The sequence below is a fragment of the Peromyscus leucopus genome, chromosome 10, assembly GCF_004664715.2.
Source record: "Peromyscus leucopus breed LL Stock chromosome 10, UCI_PerLeu_2.1, whole genome shotgun sequence".
Classification (NCBI taxonomy): domain Eukaryota; kingdom Metazoa; phylum Chordata; class Mammalia; order Rodentia; family Cricetidae; genus Peromyscus; species Peromyscus leucopus.
In genome coordinates this window covers 92,987,762-93,007,156 of record NC_051071.1, presented here as the reverse complement: position 1 = coordinate 93,007,156, position 19,395 = coordinate 92,987,762, and the positions used below count along the sequence as shown (strand labels likewise).

The following is a 19,395-nucleotide window of genomic DNA, read 5'->3' as shown; positions in this document are numbered from 1 at the left end:
TGACTAATGATATATTAAGGACTTCAGTGTTTAATTCTTAGTGCTAACCATGTATAAATGGAATCACTAACACAAAACTAATTCTAAATACTTGCAATGATTAACTTTCTTGAGAACATATAATTCTACCATGTTAACATTTAACATTTAAAAACAGAAATAGGGCCGGGCGGTGTTGGCGCACGCCTTTAATCCCAGCACTCGGGAGGCAGAGCCAGGCGGATCTCTGTGAGTTCGAGGCCAGCCTGGACTACCAAGTGAGTTCCAGGAAAGGCGCAAAGCTACACAGAGAAACCCTGTCTCGAAAAACCAAAAAATAAAATAAAATAAAATAAAAAAATAAAAATAAAAACAGAAATAGGAACATATCTGCTTCATAGGGCTGTTTTGATGATTAAATATAAAGTTTCTGATAAACATCGAACACCCAACAAATCTTAAAAACTTATCACAGAATGACTTATAAATTCATATTCCTAATTTAAAAAGTAAATATTACAAGACAGCAGATAATACGGTAGCATGACTGAAAACACAAATGCTAAATTTACCTATTAGGTATTTTAGCCATTATCTTTATGTAAAAGACAAGACAAGGAAACCAGCAATTTTCACCAAAAAATAGTTAATTAATTAATTTTCACTAAAAATATAATTACATTTTAGAAAGGTTTCTTTAAAATATTAAAATAAAATTTATTCAAAAACAATAAAATAACAGCTTCTATGAAATATGCACTACATATAATAAACAGCACAGTACCAACAATTCCATTTTTCATGACATAGACATCTTCTTTTAATTACAATTTTCCTCCCTAGAATGCAAAGTAGATTAATATTATGAAATTAAAATGATATTGATATAGCATTAAAATCTACCATAACATTCAGGCACATAATTTAAAGATAAAGTGGGAAATGTTAACCAATTGAAAAAAAATCAGAAAATGTCAATAAAATATCACATGGTTATAAAAAAGCAAGTAATTCTGGTAATGCTAATATAGGAGCATTCACTTAAACCAGGTTTTACACTCCAACTAGAGGACATAAAAATTAGATGCAGGGACTGGAGAGATGGAACCCTTGCTATTTTAGGAGACCCAGGTTTGATTCCCAGCACCCATGTCCCAAGTGCCTGTAACCCCACCTACAGGAGATCCTATGCTTTCTTCTAGACTCTGAAGGCACATATGAAGACATACACACACATAATCAAAATTAAAATAAATCTTAAAGTAACATACAGACATCAACATCTCATTATGGCTTAGACTAACATACACAGTAAAGGAGAGCAAACTGGTTATATGAATATGGAAAAAAGAAGCAAAAGGAGAGAAATATTTGCAGGTAAAGCAATACAGCATAGAAAAGGAGAAAGACAGAGGAAGACAAGAGAGATTTTTAAAAAATAGGTCAAATCTTATCATACCTTGAATTGGAAAATATTATCATGTTCCTATATATTTCCTTATTCTCTTGCTTCATCTTTTTTTCCTATCTTGATTTTTCTTTAGGCTGATTTTGGCATTTCTCATAATCACATTTTGTGAACTATTTACTGCCCTTTTTGGAAACAGGATGGATATAAGTAATATTTTATAAGTTCCTAATAGAGTTCTTAATAAATTTGCCTTACTCTAGTCCAAAACAAAATTATAATGGAAAGCTTGTTTTTTCTTTTGTTTTTGTTTGTTTTAAATTTGTTTTTTTGCTGGCAGAGTAGCTCAAGCTAGCTTCCAATCTGTCTTCTTCTTGCTTCGGTCTGCTCAACTAATGGGATTATAAGATTGTGTAACCATGCCCAGCCAGAATAGGAGAGTTTTTTGTTTTGTTGTTGTTGCTTTAGTTATAATTACCTGTGCAAGTATGTGTCTGACTGTGGGTTACTGCATGTGAGTGCAGTGCCTGCAGAGGCAGAAGGCCATCGGATTCCCTGAAGTTGGAGGTGCCTGACGTAGGTGCTGTGAAACAAATGTGGGTACCTAGAACATGAAGTCTATGAACAATCTGAATGTTTACAACATAGCATAGTGGTTAAGAGCAGGGACTCAGATTTTTCACTGATATAATGGGGATAATAATATCACTACAATAGAAGAAACACTAAGCACTATTAGTTATTATTACTAATAGAATAGTATGTATCACAGGGTTGTTTCAGGGATTGAGTTTATATAAAAAATTTAGAATAGTTCCTTGCTTTATAGTAAATACTATACGTTATGATTACAAATTTGTCATTTTGGGGTCAAATTTATCCTGTATAAAATAGGTTCTATGCTGGCTGGTGGTGGTGCACGCCTTTAATCACAGCACTCAGGAGGCAGAGGCAGGCGGATCTCTGAGTTCAAGGCCATCCTAATGTAAAGAGTGAGTTCTAGGACAGCCAGGGATACACAAAGAAACTATGTCTCAAACAAAACAAAACAACACAAAATTTGGTTCTATTTTTGCCAAAACCAGTCTTATATTATCTGTAGCACTGATTACCATTAGAATAGAGGAGGGGTTAGAAAAAGAGGTAGAACTGTCCCTCTGAGAACACTTTTAAGAGTACTTTTTGGTTGTCCTTATAATGGGAAAAAAGATAACCCTGTTTCTAAGATACAATGGGGGAGGTTGATAGCAGCTGATCTTATTTTACATGGCTGTCTGGCTAGTAAGTCTACTAAACTTCCAGGTATGATGGTAAATGTGTACTTTTTTTACTCTGTAAGTTAACTACTGCTTCATATAGTTTTCCTTTTGGAGGGGGAGGGAGGGGAGACAGGATTTCTCTTTGTAGCCCTGGCTGTTCTGGAACTCCTTCTGTAGACCAGGCTGACCTTGAACTCACAGAGATCTACCTGCCTCTACTTCCCTGTTGGGACTAAAGGCTTGCTAGTTTTCCTGCTCTTAAACCTCCAATACCTTTGTCTGGAGTGATGGTGCATGCCATATCTCAGCATTTAAGAGGCAAAGTAGGTGGATTTCTGTTAGTTGGAGGCCAGCTAGGGCTGCCTAGTAAGATAGTAAAAAAGAAAAACAAAAAACAAAAAACTAAAAAAAAAAAATAAATAAAAAACAAGAAACTTCCATCACCTTACCCTGACTTGGATAATAAAGAGACAATCAGTAAAGAAATTTCTCTCCCACCACAGACCTTCTGCCCCGTTTGTTTTTATATCCACACAACCTGTCTTCGTCTCACTGTGTCCCGGTGTCTTTCACATCACACCAACTCCTCTACTTCTCTATAATTGCCTCTTGCAAACTATTACTGACTCTTATTTTTTTCTTCTGTTTCATAAAGAGTTTATTTTCCAGTTAACTGTATTGAATCTTCAATCTCAATTTCTCTCTATCTCTCTCTCTCCCTCAGATTGGGGTCTCACTACATAGTCCTGGCTGGCCTAGAACTTGCTTCTGCCTCCCAAGTTGTTTTTGGTTGGTTGGTTTGTTGTTCGTTTTTTGTTTGTTTGTTTGTTTGTTTGTTTTGAGACAGTATCTCATGCAGCTCAGGATGGCCTGGATCTTATTCAGTAACCTAGGACAACCTTAAACTTCTGATCCTAGTATCCCCAGGTGCTAGGAATAATCCTATAATAATAATGTATAATATTATTATATAATACTATATAATAATCCTATAAAGGTGTATATGCCCAGTGTATGCAGAGCTGAAAGTGACTTCAGGCACACTAGGCAGATACCCTACCAACTGAATTACATTTCCCATCCTAGAATCTTCAATTTCTTGAACACTTTAAGCAAAATACTTTAGGAATGACTGCTTTATGTGGTAATGTGTGAAATACATACCTGAGTTAAACCAGTAGCTGTTTTCAGAGAAGACTTTTTTAACAGTCTCACTTCTTTGTTTATATATCTCAGCATTCCACTAAGAGTACTAAAGTCATTACTCTCAGAACTATCATCTTCCAGGTTATATGGGAGAGGTTTAAATGAATCTGGATGCTTGAAAGCTAGGTCTTTATGACCACCTTCTAATGCCAAAGGCTGTTCTAATTGCATTTTCTTTAAGTCCTGTAGCAATTCTTCAGAGAGATCTTCATTGGTATGACTCTTGAAACTAAGGTCAGTGGCACTAACAGAGCGACGTAGTTTTCTGCATTTGAAAAATGATATCTGAGAATGTTTGGCAAACTTTGGATCTTGAATATCAGGCATAATTTCTGTTAGCGTTGTAAAGGAAGCTGGTAGAAACTTGAGGTCTTCTGTCTTTTCATGTCCAGAAATTTTGGCTTGCAATCTGGTTAATTCTGATTCCTGTAGAAAAATTGTATATAGTACAAGCTCAATATATTTCTGTTTAATAAACTACTTATAAAATCATAGACTCTTAGAAGTCATCTTTGTCAGTTTTTGTCTCAGTATGGAAACTTTTAAAATAAAAGTTCTTGAGAATTTTACAAGTGTTTTTCAAACCTTCTACTACTAAAGATAGCTGCATTTTGAGATTATGTATTTTCATTTGAAAATTGCTTCCAATATTCTAATGAATTTCATGAAAACTATATTTTCCATAGAGACCATTTTAATGTTAAAGATTTCAATCTTACACTTATAAGTTTATCTGTGAAAGTACAGAGGTGAACTTTTTTTTTAAAACCTGACTACTTTTAGGACTACTTATAGAATTTCTAGTGGGAAGTAAATACATATTGGTTATTGTCTTGGTCACTTTTCTACTGCTGTGACAAGGCAATTTATAGAAGAAAGCATTCAATGGGGGCTTAAATTTCAAAAGGTGAGTCCATCAGCATCATGGTGGGGAGTCAGACAGCAGGCAGGTAGGTATGGTATTGAAGCAGTAGTTGAGAGCTTACATCTCACCCACAAGCATGAGGCAAAGAAAGAGAGCTAAAAGGGAATGGTGAGGACTTTTGAAACCTCAGAGTCCAACTCCACTGACATATTTCCTCCAAAATGGCCACATCTCCTAATCCTTCCCAAACAGTTCCACCAACTAGGGACCAAGTGTTCAAACATATGAGCCTATGGCGTCCATTCTCATTCAAACCACTACATTCCACTTTCTGGCGCCCAAAGGCTTGTGGCCTTATCAAAATGCAAAAGTCCAACTTCAAAGTCCTCACAGTCTTCCACAATCTCAACACTGTTTCAAAGTTGAAAGTCTCTTCTGAAACTAAAGGCAATCTCTTAACTGCATTTCCTATAAAATCAAAAAGCAAATTATACTTCTAACATACAATGACATAGAATATACATAACCATTCCAAAAGGAAGGAATGAGGGCACAGTGAGGAAGTATTGGACCAAAGGAAGACCAACTCAACAGGGCAAACTCTAAATCCTGTCAAAAGGCTTAGAAAGTTCTATATTCTTCCAACTTTGCTGAGTGCAACATGATTCCCTCTTGTGGGCTGGTTCAACTCTCTGTCAACAGCTCTCCCTGGCAATCATTCCTACTGCTCTATTATCTCCAACATCTTGGTCTCCAACACAATCCAGGCTTCACTTTCACAGCTTTAAGCAATGGCCTTTCCCAGCCTCCATTCAAGGACTCCCCTGCCACATGCCTAGCCTCTGAGACTTTCCTTAACCATAGAGGCTTTCCTTAACCCCTTTATTCCTGTATTCTTCATGACTCTAAAGCCAGAACCATGTGGCTGAAGCTGTCAAGTTTGACTGCTTGCTTGGGATGTAACCTGGCTCCTTCCTTGAATTATATTTGCATAAGCTTTGATTTGTTATTGCTTTTTTGGAACAGATAATTCCTTAGCCCTTTTTATAAGTTGCAGGGTTAGTTGGGTGGGGGTCTCACCTCAGGGCACCACTCCCTTTATTTCATTTCATGATTCTTTCAGTACAAACTTTGGTTCCAACATTAAATTTCCTGTTCTTCTTTTCAAACTACATTTTATTTATTGCACCACTTGTTCTTGTCATTGTAGATCTGCATGAGAGTGATCACTAATAGCCAGAGTCAACATTTGACTATCTTGAAATCTCTGCCAACAAAATTAATGCCAAACTCTTCAATTTAGCTCCAGGTGGGTTTTTAAAAGAAGGGTAAAAAGGAGCCACATCCTTTGCCAAAATATCACAAGAACTGTCTCTAGCTGTGGTGGTTTGAAAGAAAATGGCCCTTATTGTTAGGACCCTGTACATGCACAGCTTGGGGTCTTGTGTCTTACATCAGCAGGCGCTGGCAACTAGGGTCATGCAATCTGCCCCTTAAAAAAGCTGGACTCAGTCCCTCACCCTCTGTCTGTGTGTTCTCTCTCTCTGCTCTGCTCCCTCCCCCCAGGCCTGGCTCCCCTCTTTCTCCCCCCCCCCTTTCCCTTCTAATAAAGCTCTAAAAAGTACCACTGGGTTCTGCCATGGCCTGTGACTTGCCATGGCCCGTGACTTTTCTGCGGGTAACCAGCGCCGTTTATCATAACCATCACTCATGAGGAATGGCACTATTAGGAGGTGTGGCTTTGTTGGAGGAAATGTGTGACTGTGGGGCAGGCTTTGAGGTTACCTATGCTCAAGCTATGCCCAGTATGACACATAGTTGCTTCTGCTGCCTGCAGATCAAGATGTAGAACCCTCAGCTCCTTCTCCAGACCATGTCTGCCTGCATGCTGCCATTATGATAATGAACTAAACTGCTGTGGGATGTTCTGTATGTCCTGTGGGAGCCCGTTCTCGGTTCCTCGTGGCTTTATCTAGCAGATCCACATAGAGGATGATTAGGACCACGGGTCTGAGTGCAGGTGTCTGAGATGGTCTGCACTTGGCTGTGCTGGGGGATGGTCTGTATGTTAAATTGCTCTGATTGGTCAATAAATAAAACACTGATTGGCCTGTGGCTAGGCAGGAAGTATAGGCGGGACTAACAGAGAGGAGAAATAAAAGAACAGGAAGGCAGAAGGAGACTGCTTGGAGCCGCTGCCAGGACAAGGAAGATGTAAAGTACCGGTAAGCCACAAGCCACGTGGCAAGGTATAGATTTATGGAAATGGATTAATTTAAGATATAAGAACAGTTAGCAAGAAGCCTGCCACAGCCATACAGTTTGTAAGCAAAATAAAGTCTCTGTGTTTACTTGGTTGGGTCTGAGCGGCTGTGGGACTGGCGGGTGACAAAGATTTGTCCTGATTGTGGGCAAGGCAGGAAAACTCTAGCTACACTAAACCTCTGAACAGTAAGCTAACCCCAATGAAATGTTTTCCTTTTTAAGAGTTGCCATGGTTGTAGTGTATCTTCACAGCAATAGAAACCATAACTAAGACACTAGTCCAATTGCTAATGTTGTTTTCCTTTGAAATCTCTTAAGCTGGACCTCCATAGTCTGTCCACACTGCACTCAGCACTACTGTCTTTCAAGTTCATACTAGGGTGGTTCATTAAACTCTGCTTATAATGCTCAACCACTTTTCTAGTTCAAAGTCCCAAAACCTTCAACATTCCTCAAAAACAAACCAAAATTAAAAACAGCGTTGTTAGACCTGTCACAGCAATAGCACACTCTCTGGCATCATCTTCTGCTTTATTTACCTTTCTTCTGTTGTGGCAAAATCCCATGACCAAGGCAATTATAAAAGAAAGCCTTTAGTTGGAGCTTACAGTTTCAGAGGGTGAGTCTATGACAATTATGGTGGAGAGCATGGCAGCAGATAGACATACTGCTGAAAATGTACATCCCGATCAACAAGGAGCAGGCAGAGAGAAAAATCTACCTGGGAATGGCCTGGGATTTTGAAACCTCAAAGCTACCACCAGTGATACACCTCCACCAGGGCCACACTCTCTAATCCTTCCCAAACAGTTCCATAAACTGGGGACCAAGTATTTAAATATGAACCTAAGGGGGCCATCCTCATTCAAACTACCACAGTTAATATGTGTTTATGTTCCTATTACAAGAAAGCTTTCCTAAACTAGATTTTAGAAAAGAAACTAAGATAAGCACTAAAAACCCATAAGACTTAAAAACATAAAGAATTTTTTTTTTTAAGAGAGAGAGACAGTGTGTGTGTGTTATGGTACCTAACCCAATCTGGCCTCAAACTTTGGTTTGACTCTCCTCCTCAGCCCTTAGTATGATGGGATTATAGACATGCACCATTATACCTGGTTGTAATTTCAATTTTGAAAGAGAAATAATATAAGTAAAGTAGTCTCTTATTTGCATGTATTTTCCTCTTCTTTTTGGATAACTGATAAGGATAACTGTTCACAATGAAATGCACTATGCGGAATAACATTAAGCATAATTGAATTTTTTCTTAGGATCAAATGTCAGTGTAAACATTATAGTGTGCTATAATATACTTATATCTTTAGGGCTCTAAGAAAGTTATCTTAGCTTTGTACTTGTTCCAGTTGCCCTCAAATACTAGAATACTAATTCAAGCACTATAACAACTGGAATGGAAAAATCAACTTGCCTCAAAGTGAGTCATTTCCCTCACTTCTAATTTTGTTCTCTGTCACTGCCTGATGTTCTCAATGGAACTGCTTTCTACTCTGCAGCTACTGGGATTTTTGCTTTTGTTTGTTTTTAGCCTTTGAGATGTTAGCTTTAAACTCACTATGTAGCCACCAACCATGACCTTGAATTCCTGAGCCTCATGTCTCCACCTTCCAAGTGCTGGGATTATAGGTATATACTAGTTCATCTGGTTTTATGCAGTGCTCGGGATCGAAATCAGGGCTTTGTGCATGCTGGACACACACTCTACCAACTGAGATGCATTCCCAGAACTATTTACACCTACTTCTAATTGCTATGTTACATCTTCTAAGCTCTTAGATTATTAGCCTTTATTCTTTTTGTTCTTGTTAGTTAAGACATTAGAGCTAGCTAAGGTTGACTTTGAGAGGTGTGTCAATAGTGAAAGAAATTCTGTTTTAAAACTAGTATCACTCTACATTAGCTACATTCATTAATCACAATACACCTCCTAAGATTTCTTTATCCATGGCTTATTTAAGAACTGCTACTATTTAGATGGCTGGAAAGATGGCTCAGCAGATAAGAACACTTGCTGTTCTTGCAAAGGAACTGGCTTTGGTTTGTAGTACCCACATGAAGGCTAACAACAATTCTTAACTCCAGTTCTAGGGAATCTGTTTCTGTCTTCAGGCCTCTGTAAGCACTACATGCACATGGTGCACATACAGATATGCAGGCAAAACACTCATATACAAAAGATAACAATAATTTTTGGTTTGTTTTTCGAGACAGTGTTTCTCTGTGTAGCCCTGGCTGTCCTGGAACACACTCTGTAGACACGTAGACACGTAGACACACATACACACACACACACACACACACACACACACACACACACACACACACTCTGTAGACACGTAGACACGTAGACACACATACACACACACACACACACACACACACACACACACACACACAAATGCTACCATTTAATCAATATTTTGACAATTCCATAAATAGCCAAACTTAAAATGTGAATGATTGCCACAAGTGATCAAATTGTACTGTTCTCATGGACAATCTCCAGTGAATAAGCAAAATAATTACTATAACTAGGGATACAATGTAGAATATTTTGATTTAAAAAAAGATTTATTTATTATATATACAGTGTTCTGCCTTTATGCCATATATATGCATGTATGCCTGCACACCAGAAGAGGGCACCAGATCCCACAACAGATGGTTATGAGCCACCATGTGTTTGCTGGGAATTGAACTCAGGACCTTTGAAAGAGAAGCCAGTGCTCTAATTGCTGAGTCATCTCTCTAGCCCCAAATATTTTAATTTTTGAAGGATTTTTTTTTTAACAATGAAGATCTGTAATTTTGTGTAAATTTTATAAACTCCCAGAACACTTGAGAAAAAAAAAGTGCCTTGACCAGGGAGGGGTCCAACCTAGGACTTCATACATGCCGGTCAAGTGTTCTATCACTGAGCAGCAACCCGCAGCAGTAGGAATATCATCTTAGTAAAAGCACTAATACTATGCTCATTCTTTTTTCTGTCCGTCTGTTTTTCAAGACAGGGTTTCTCTGGGTAGCCTGGGCTGTCCTGAAACTCGATCTGTACAGTAGGCTGGCCTTGAACTCAAGAGATTCACCTGATTGCCTCCTGAATGCTGGGATTAAAGGCAGGCACCACCACTGTCTGGCCAGTGTGTTCATTCTTAACAAACGCATGCATACACAGTGTTTAGCCTAAACATTTTATTAATGCAGAGGACTGACTCCAGAGCATCCTGCATGGTAAGCAGAGATTTTTCCACTAAGCTGTATTGCCAGGTCCTAAGTATAATTTTAGATTATGTCTATCATATGTACCTAGTACTATAAATATAAACTGTATTATAAAAGAAGGATGAGTTACTTAGCTAAGTACAAAACTAGAAATATATATATATATATGGTATTAGTTGATTTTATTTCTTTTCAATAACCTATTTTGCTACCGCTCTATTTTTCTTTTGTAAAGGGCTTCAATGAATATTTAAGCATCCATAATGTTAATTTCAAACTCCACACAAATTGCCATAATCAAAACAGATGAACAGACAGCCTAAGCTATTTTAAAAGCATCTATATTTAAACCCAGTTTTAAAAAATTCTGAATATATTCTTATATTTTTACTTATAATTTTCAAAGGAACTTTACTGAACTGATTTTGAAAAATGCTTCAACTTTTTTTTAAGGCACATCAGGTATAAAACCCACTATAGTAAATGTTATAAATGGAAGCATTTATATTTAAACATGTAAATTATTCTGTGGTAATATCATTTATATCGTATTAATATCTTGTATTTGTCTTCTAAACAAGATGTACTTTGTTTCAAGTCAATAATTGATCATGCAGACCCTCTATAAATGGGAACAAGAAAAATAAATCATTTATTTCACAAATATTATTTCATTACTTTTATATGTTTACTTACTTTAATAAGTAATGCTTCATTTGCAGCTTCAATGACTTCATTTCTGTCTTGAACTTGTTGATGCAAATTGCTTACAGTATCCTGAGCTTCTTCTAATTCAAGTTTTGCTTTCTCTAGTTGTTCATTTAGTTGTTGAACAGAAGTCTTCTGAGAGTCAGCAGAAATTTTCCACTTTGTATGGTTTTCTTGATGTGAAATCATCTTTACAGTCCCAAAATTGTAAAAAGAAAGCAGGGTGGAGTTGTTTTCAACATTTTAATACTTGCTACTATTATTTTTCCTTAAGAGATCAAATTTATAGCTATAAACATCTGATTTCACACTAAATACAATATTCAAGGAAAAAAAGAACATAGTCTTACATTCACTTAACCATTAACCATATACCATAATTGGATTCTGATTTATATAAATAAACTATAAAGATTTTTTTTAGACAACTGGAGAAATCTGAATAATTACTGGACATTTGATATAAAGAAAATACTCCCATAGTTGGGTGTGGTGGCACATGTCTTTAATCCCAGCACTCCAGAGGCAGAGGCAGTTGGATTTCTTTGAGTTCTAGGATAGCCAGAACTACATAGTTGAGTTTCAGGAAATCCAGGGATTATAGAGAGAGACTCTGTCTCAAAAAACAACTAAAACCGGGGCTGGAGAGATGGCTCAGCAGTTAAAAGCACTGACTGCTCTTCCAGAGGACTCGGGTTCAATTCCCAGCGCCCACATGGCAGCTCACAACTGCCTCTAACTCCAAGATCTGGCACCCTCACACAGACATACATGCAGGTGAAATAACAATGCAAATGAAATAAAAGTAAATAAATTATTAAAAAAAAAAAACAACTAAAACCAAACCAAACCAACCCAACACAAATCGAGGGAGGGAGAGAGGGAGGGAGGGAGGGAGGGAGGGAGGGAGGGAGGGAGGAAGGGAAGGAAGGAAGGAAGGAAGGAAGGAAGGAAGGAAGGAAGGAAGGAAGGAAGGAGAAAGAAAATACTCGAGAGAGTGGGACATCTGTGGCTTCAGATCATAATGTTGGTGGTGTTGACCAGCAGGGAGCAAATTAAAAATGGATGAGGTTGAGAACAGCAAGAAGATTTTTGTTCAGAAGTGTGTCCAGGGCTATACTGTGGAAAAGGAAGGCAAGAATAGGACTGGACCAAATCTCCATGAGCTGCTTGAGAAAAAGGTGGGTCAGGCCATCTAGTGCCAACAAGGTATTGCCCGAGGAAAGGATACTGGAGAAGGATTTGGAAAAACCCAAAAAGTTTATCTGTGGAACAAAGTGACTTTCTCCAGAATCAAGAAGAGTGTGCTGGCTAGTTTTATGCCAACTTGACCCAAGCTAGACTCACTGCAGAAGAGGGAGCCTCAATTAAGAAAATGCCTTCATATGATTGGGCTATATATAGAAAAGTCTGTATTTTCTTTTCTTTCTTTCTTTTTTTTCTTTTCTTTCTTTTTTTTTTTTTTTGGTTTTTAGAGACAAGGTTTTTCAGTGTAGCCCTGGCTGTCCTGGAACTCACTCTGTAGACCAGGCTGGCCTCAAACTCAGAGATCCACCAGCCTCTGCCTCCAGAGTGCTGGGATTAAAGGCTTGCATCACCACTGCCAGGCTTGTAGGGTATTTTAATTAGCAGTTGATATGGGAGGGTCCAGCCCATTGTGGGTGGGGCCACCCCTGGGTTCAGACAAGCTCTGGGAACAAGTCAGTAAGCTACACCCCTCCATGTCCTCTGCATCAGCTCCTGCCCCTAGGCTCCTGCACTGTTTGAGTTCCTGTCCTGACTTCCTTTGATGATGAACAGTGATGTGGAAGTGTAAGCCAAATAAATGCTTTTCCCTCCATCTTGCTTTTGTTCATCGTGTTTCATCATGGCAATAGTAACCCTCACTAAGAAAGGGAGAAAGGGCAGACCTAACGTTTGTCTTAAAAGGCTACTAATGAGTAATTGCCACTGCCCTATGCATTACAAAACAAATTTCTCATGGCTTTTAATATGTAGCATATTTAATTCATAAACCAAAATTAAATCATGAATACTAACAGAGTATTTTTGTTATAGGATATTTGGTCACACTGTGAACCCTGAGATAGCATTATTTACTGGAAAAACCTTTTTCTTGTTGTGGTGTGGCTCAGCCCTAGCACACATCTTTAATCCAAGAGCTTTCTGCTTGAATACTGTAAACAGGATTAAATAAAGTCAACCGTAGGTCAAGAGGAGGAGCAAGTAACCAGCTGGCAGAAAGTGAACATAGGATTATTAAGAAAAAACCATAAAGAGTAAGAAGGAATCAAGAGGACAGATAGAGAGACGCACAGGAAGTAGAAGGGAGGACATTTAGTTTAAAGGGGTGGTTGGAGATGGCAGGGAAGGAGAGGGCTTATGGAACACCAGTGGAGGAGGAAGGTCAGCTGGGTGCTTTCCCTGCCTCACTGAGCTAGCAGGCTCTCACCCCAGCACCTGGCTCCTGAGTCTTTATTGGTAAAAATCAAACAAATGAAAACTTGTTAAAAAACAACATATTTTTGTTGGACAGTCCTGATATAAGTAAAATAGGCTTGTAGTAAAGTGCATATGATCTTTTAAAAAAACAAAACAGCTTCTGCTCCATAAATGCTATTGTTGCAGGAATCTTTCTGGAATAAGCACTCTGATTCTAGTGAGAGTGGAAGGGAGGAGATGACACTGGTGGACAAGGCAGGACAGCTCCTGAAGTGCCTTGGCTCTGGGCCTAGGGTTGCATCTCATTTTATATCTGACACCAGAAGGTGGGGTGGACAAGCAAGTAGGAGTTTACAGAAACATTCATGGCAGTCAGCAGGTTGTTAAGGGCAATGACTCATTGTTTCAGCTACTTCTCCAGGTAATTATGTTCCAGGTAACAAGTAAATCATGCTTGGCAAATAGGTAATATAAGCAGTGATTTAAGTAAATCACTAAATAAATCAGTATCTAATAATTCATCTTTTTTACCTTATTATACTTCATGATCACTGCTTTCTATTTCTTAAGATAGGATTGGACTTTATTAATCTTCGCTTTTATCCAAAGATGGGGGATGTCACCTCAAAGTCCATACTTAATTTATATTACACTTAAGTTTATATAACTGGTTACATAAATATATTTAAACACTGGGAACATCTCTTTACTGCCTCAGAACCAAGCAGAACACTCACAGTCTTCTCTGGCCTGGTACAGGCAATATGGCTGAACATCAGGAAACAACTATCTGCTTTTGAAAAACGCCAATTGGAATTTCCTATGGACTGAAAGCAGTGGTTTATGTATAATATTACATAAAGAGTATTTAACACTTAACAAAAAAAAAAGCGTTCTCAATTTTGTGATGTGAAAATACCACTGCAGTTTATTAGAACTTTTTTTTTTCAAATAGCCCTTCAATTAGAAGTAATTAATAAACTGGGAGCTGGTGGCACACGTCTGTAATCTCAGCACTCAGGAGGCAGAGGCAGGTGAATCTCTGCGAATTTGAGGCCAGCCTGGTCTACAAAGCGAGTTCCAGGACAGCCAGGACTGTTCCACAGAGAAACCCTGTCTCAAAAATAAAAAAATTTAAAAAAAAGAAATAATAGTTCAATTGATAAACTATTGATACATGGATTTAGTTATCAAAATAGTATATGATTGGGAGGATGGTAGGAAAGTGAGTGAGGGTAGAGACATATTGACCATACTTCCAAAAATGCCTAAAATTATCTGAGTTTTATGTCTAGTGTCCTGGTATGATTACTACCAACGTTCTTTTTCATACCCCAAAGTACTCCCTTTAAATAAAAGAAACAGTAAGTGATTTGTCACAGTTGATAAATGAGTAACATATATGGAGATTTATTCTATTTCTATTATTCCATCCATTTTAATGTTTAAATTTTTTCTGTAATATACTTAATTAAGTACTTAATATAAAATAACAAAAATCATTCTCACTCCACAATAATTTTGCAATTATTAAATGATTTTTCTGATGAATCTGAAACCTAAATTTTGGGTTGGCCAAACATTTTTTTAAAGAAAGGAAAAAAATTGTTAAAATTAGTAATTCCTAGAGCTGGTGAGATGCCTCAGTAGTTAAGAGCACTGGCTCTTCCAGAGGACTAGGGTTCATTTCTAACACCAGTTTCAGGGTAAGCAACATCCTCTTCTGGCCCCCTCAGAGACTTCACACCCATAAATACATTCAGGCAAAAGACTCATACACATAAAATTAAAAATAAAACTGGCAATTCCTTTTAAAACGATTACTGCAATAGTATATCTACCCTTTCCTGAACAGAAATGAAGAATGGGGTGGATTGGGGGATTGGAGGTGGGAACAGAGAGGTGGGGGGTGGGACTGGGAGAAAAAGAGGGAGTAGAAACTGCAGCCAGGATGTAAAATAAATAAGTCAATAATAGCATATCTTCTCATTTTATACATATTTACTTATTTATTAGGGTTTCTTGAGACATGATCTCATGTAGCCCAAACTGGCCTCAAGCCCTTGTTATGTAGCCAAGGATGACCTTGAACTTCTGTTTCTCTCAAATGCTGGGACTACAGGAATGTATAAGTGTGCCTGGTCTGGCCCTCTCATTTTATATAGAAACAACACATACACCTTAAAACTAAATCTTTGTTAACAATCAAATAGAAAAAATATTTTATACAAATTATATATATTTGTCATACTTAAAATTATTATCCCCACAGACTAAAAAACACTAAATTTTATTTTTAACTCGTGTGTGTGTGTGTGTGTGTGTGTAGGTAAATAGGTTAGCAAATGCTTGCAAAAGCTAGAGGCATCAGATCTGGAGGCACCAGAGTTACTGGTGGGTGTGAGCCAATGATACAGGTACTGAGAATCAAAGGTCAATTAGGTTCTTAATTGCTGAGTCATATCTCCAACCCTGAATTTCATTTTATTTTTTATTTTTATGTGTACGAGTATTTTGCTACATGTATGCCTGCCCGTGGGTCAGAAGATGGTGTCACATCACCTTGGAACTAGAGTTGTAGACATTGGTGAGCTGCTATTTGAGTGCTGGGAAACGAACCTGGATCCTCTGCAAGAGAAGCATTTCTAGCTGAGTCATAGCTCCAGCCCCTGGAACTATTTTTTTAAATAATTTTTATGAATTATCTGCTTATAATTAACTTTAGGTAATTTATAAAATTAATGGCTTAAAGTGGATAACTACAGACAACAGATTATAGCATCTGAGCAGTAAGTGGCAAATACCTGAAATGGACTAATGTTGCCTCTGATGATAAAGGGTTACAAATAGTATAAGAAGTGTATTCTTAAACAGCTTGAAACTGTGTATCATTTTGCAGGCACTAAGTTTTTATAGAGATCTGAATCTAAATGTACTTAATAAGACATAAGTTACAAGTGCCCCTGTCCCTACCCCAAAGCCTCACAAAAGCTGGGTATGGTGGCGCACATCTTTAATCTAGCACCCAGGAGGCAGAGGCAGGCAAATCTGTCAGTTCAAGGCCAGCCTGTTCTACATAGTGAGTTCCAGGATAGCCAGCGCTACATAATGAGACACTGTTTCAAGGAAAAAAGAAAAGTTTAATACAAATGCATTTGTAGTCTTTGTTTTACAGAAAAATGCTTTCTAAGCACCAAACTCAATAAATATTAAGAAATGAAAGATTTTGGGTAATATTTACAAATGTTTTAAAAAATAAAAAATATAAGGGCTGGAGAGATGGCTCAGAGGTTAAGAGCACTGACTACTCTTCCAGAGATCCTGAGTTCAATTCCCAGCAACCACATGGTGGCTCACAACCATCTGTAATGAAATCTGGTGCCCTCTTCTGGCCTGCAGTCATACATGCTGTATACATAATAAATACATAAATCTTAAAAAAAAATATTTTAATTAATAATACTGTTCATTTTTATAAAGGTTCAGAACATATTGATAAAATGATTCTAGTACTGCTTCTCTAACTTACTATCAGACCAGAGGTTAGAAATTACAAAGTACTTTAGAGTATTTTCACATCACATAAAATAGTTTATGTCTATAATTATTTCGTTTGTTTTCCACAAGTTCTACAGTCAATAATGATAAGTCAGACTCTAATATAAGAACTTCACATATAGTAATTAATTTATTCCTTATGACAGTCCTATGAGATAGCTCTTGTCATTATACACATCTTGCAGAGGTTAAATAAGGAGAGGTTATCCATGGTCATACAGCTATCAAACAGGACTTAGATTCAGGATGTCTGCCTCAAGAACTAGACCTCTTACATCTAGAGCACAATAGCTTTTTAAGTGAAAGGATAGTAAGTGCAAGGTATGTATTTAGCCTAAAATGAAGATCACAATATATTAATTCACAATGAGCATTTCAAGAACTAGCCTCATAGTTCCATCCTAGTAGGTCAGTTCACTTTAGTAGGGCTACTGACACGGATTATATTTCTCTTTACCTCCATATGATAAGCCTCTTTGAGAGACTGCACTTCTGAGGATAATTTCTTTATCTCCGCTTGCATTCTTGCTTCTAAATGGGCTTCGCGTACTTGAGAAGCCCCTAGTTCTTCAGCCAAACGATTTCCATGAGCTTCCTTAAAAATGACATGTTGAATCAAAGTTATATAGGTAGCTGATTTGGTTTATTATAACTAAATGAATTCAGTGCCTTAGTGGAAACAAGCTAGTCTTTATGTAAATACATGTGCCAAGCTAGCTTTTTTAAGAAAAAGATTTTATTTAATGTATGAGTGCTCTATGGACTTTATGCCAGAAGAGGGCACGAGATCTCACTTATAGATGGCTGTGAGCCACCATGTGGTTGCTAGGAACTGAACTCAGGACCTCTGGAAGAGCAGCCATCTCTCTGAGCCGTCTCTCCAGCCCACCAACCAAACTTTAAAATATAGACATTTTAGAGAAGACCAAAAGAAGCCATTAGTATATTATTTGCTACATGAGTTCACTAGCCAATACTTTCTATGAAACAAAGACCCCAAAAATAATAACTTCAGCAAATAACTATCTCCATTTGGCAGATAACAGTCTGCTCTCAGGTGTTCCTGTGCATTTTTTTCACCATATGGATTATCTGCTTTTTATAAGAATAATCTAAGTCTCAGGAAGTGGCTGGGGTCTCAGGCAGATGGGCATGGGGTAAAATAACTTACATTTTTTAATGTTTTAAAAATTTAAAGGTTAGTATAGCATTTGCCTCAAATGTGCAAATATGATGTTTCTTGACTACTGTTAAGTAAGTTATGGCAGGACTGAACAACAGAACATGTATTTAATACCAGCATGAATTATAGCAAAAATGCTTAGCGTCATGTGAGTAGAATATAATATAATATAATGTGTTGTATTACTATTATATTTAGTAAAAAATTTTTAGATTATGAATTACTATGTACAGAATATACAAAATATTTAATGACAATGATCTCTAGGTATTGGGATAATGATCATTTTAACATTTTAAGCTATCTTTAAATTGTTTTCTACAATAAACAAATATTGGTTTTTTGTTTTTTTGTTTTCCGAGACAGGGTTTCTCTGTGTAGCTTTGCACCTTTCCTGGAACTCACTTTGGAGACCAGGCTGGCCTCGAACTCACAGAGATCCGCCTGCCTCTGCCTCCCGAGTGCTGGAATTAAAGGCATGAGCCACCACCGCCCAGCCGGCTTTTTTTTTTAATAGAAAAGAAAAAAAAAAGAATAATCTGCACTCTTCTTTAAATCTCTAGACATGTTTTGGCCTGTATATGCACAGCTTGTGTGCCTGGTACCCATGGGGGCAGAAGAAGAGCTATCCCCTGGAGCTGGAGCTACAGATCGTTGTTAGACAGATAGGTGTTAGCCACCATGTAGATGCTGGGAATTGAAGCTGGGTCCTCTGAAGAGCAACCAGGCAGCGAGTGCTCTGGACTGCTGAGCCATCTCTCCAGCCCTGATATGCATTTTTATCCAAACCTACTTGTGTTAATTAGTGCAAGTTGTGTTTGTGACTTTAGTAACAAAATTTTATTACATGTAGTAGTGCCCCGTGGAGTGAAAGAGGTTTTGTTTTTTGTTGTTTTATTCTCTGCAGTTTCAGCAACCTGAAGTCAACAACAGTCCAAAGATAATAAATATGAAATTACAGAAATAAATAATTTATAGGTTGAAAATTGTGAACTGTTCTAAACAACCTGATGACCATGAACCATCTGCTTGTCCAGCATAGCTACACTGTTTTCTACCTGCTCGTTTACTGGTTATCATGTTATCATAATACCTGTGTTCCAGGAGCCCTCATTTGATTTAGTACTGGCCCAGAAGTGCCTATCTCAAATAGTACAGTATTTCAGTAGGTTTCAGTAACATCTGTAGTTTCATACATCTACTAAGGGTCTTTGAAATGTACATCCATCATGAATAAGGGGAAACATTGATGAAATATGTATGGAAATATTTTAAAGTAAGA

General features: G+C 37.5%; 1 protein-coding gene across 11 annotated transcripts in view; it reads right to left on the bottom strand.

Moving 5' to 3' along the window:
* Nucleotides 1–560: 560 nt before the first annotated feature.
* The window catches only part of Ccdc18 (coiled-coil domain containing 18), a 119,377-nt gene continuing 100,542 nt past the window's right edge, over nucleotides 561–19,395 (bottom strand). For 8 of the 11 annotated variants that reach the window (XM_028867401.2, XM_037209290.1, XM_037209289.1 and 5 more), the window contains 3 exons: nucleotides 17,388–17,525; nucleotides 10,919–11,119; nucleotides 3,436–4,278 (listed from right to left, as the gene is read on the bottom strand). In XM_028867401.2, coding sequence (XP_028723234.1) covers nucleotides 3,784–4,278; nucleotides 10,919–11,119; nucleotides 17,388–17,525 — 834 coding nt within the window. In that variant the 3' untranslated portion in view covers nucleotides 3,436–3,783. Of the gene's footprint in view, nucleotides 819–3,434; nucleotides 4,279–10,918; nucleotides 11,120–17,387; nucleotides 17,526–19,395 lie in introns of those variants that run through there. The other 3 variants (XM_028867405.2, XM_028867407.2, XM_028867406.2) reach the window with 3 other exon arrangements.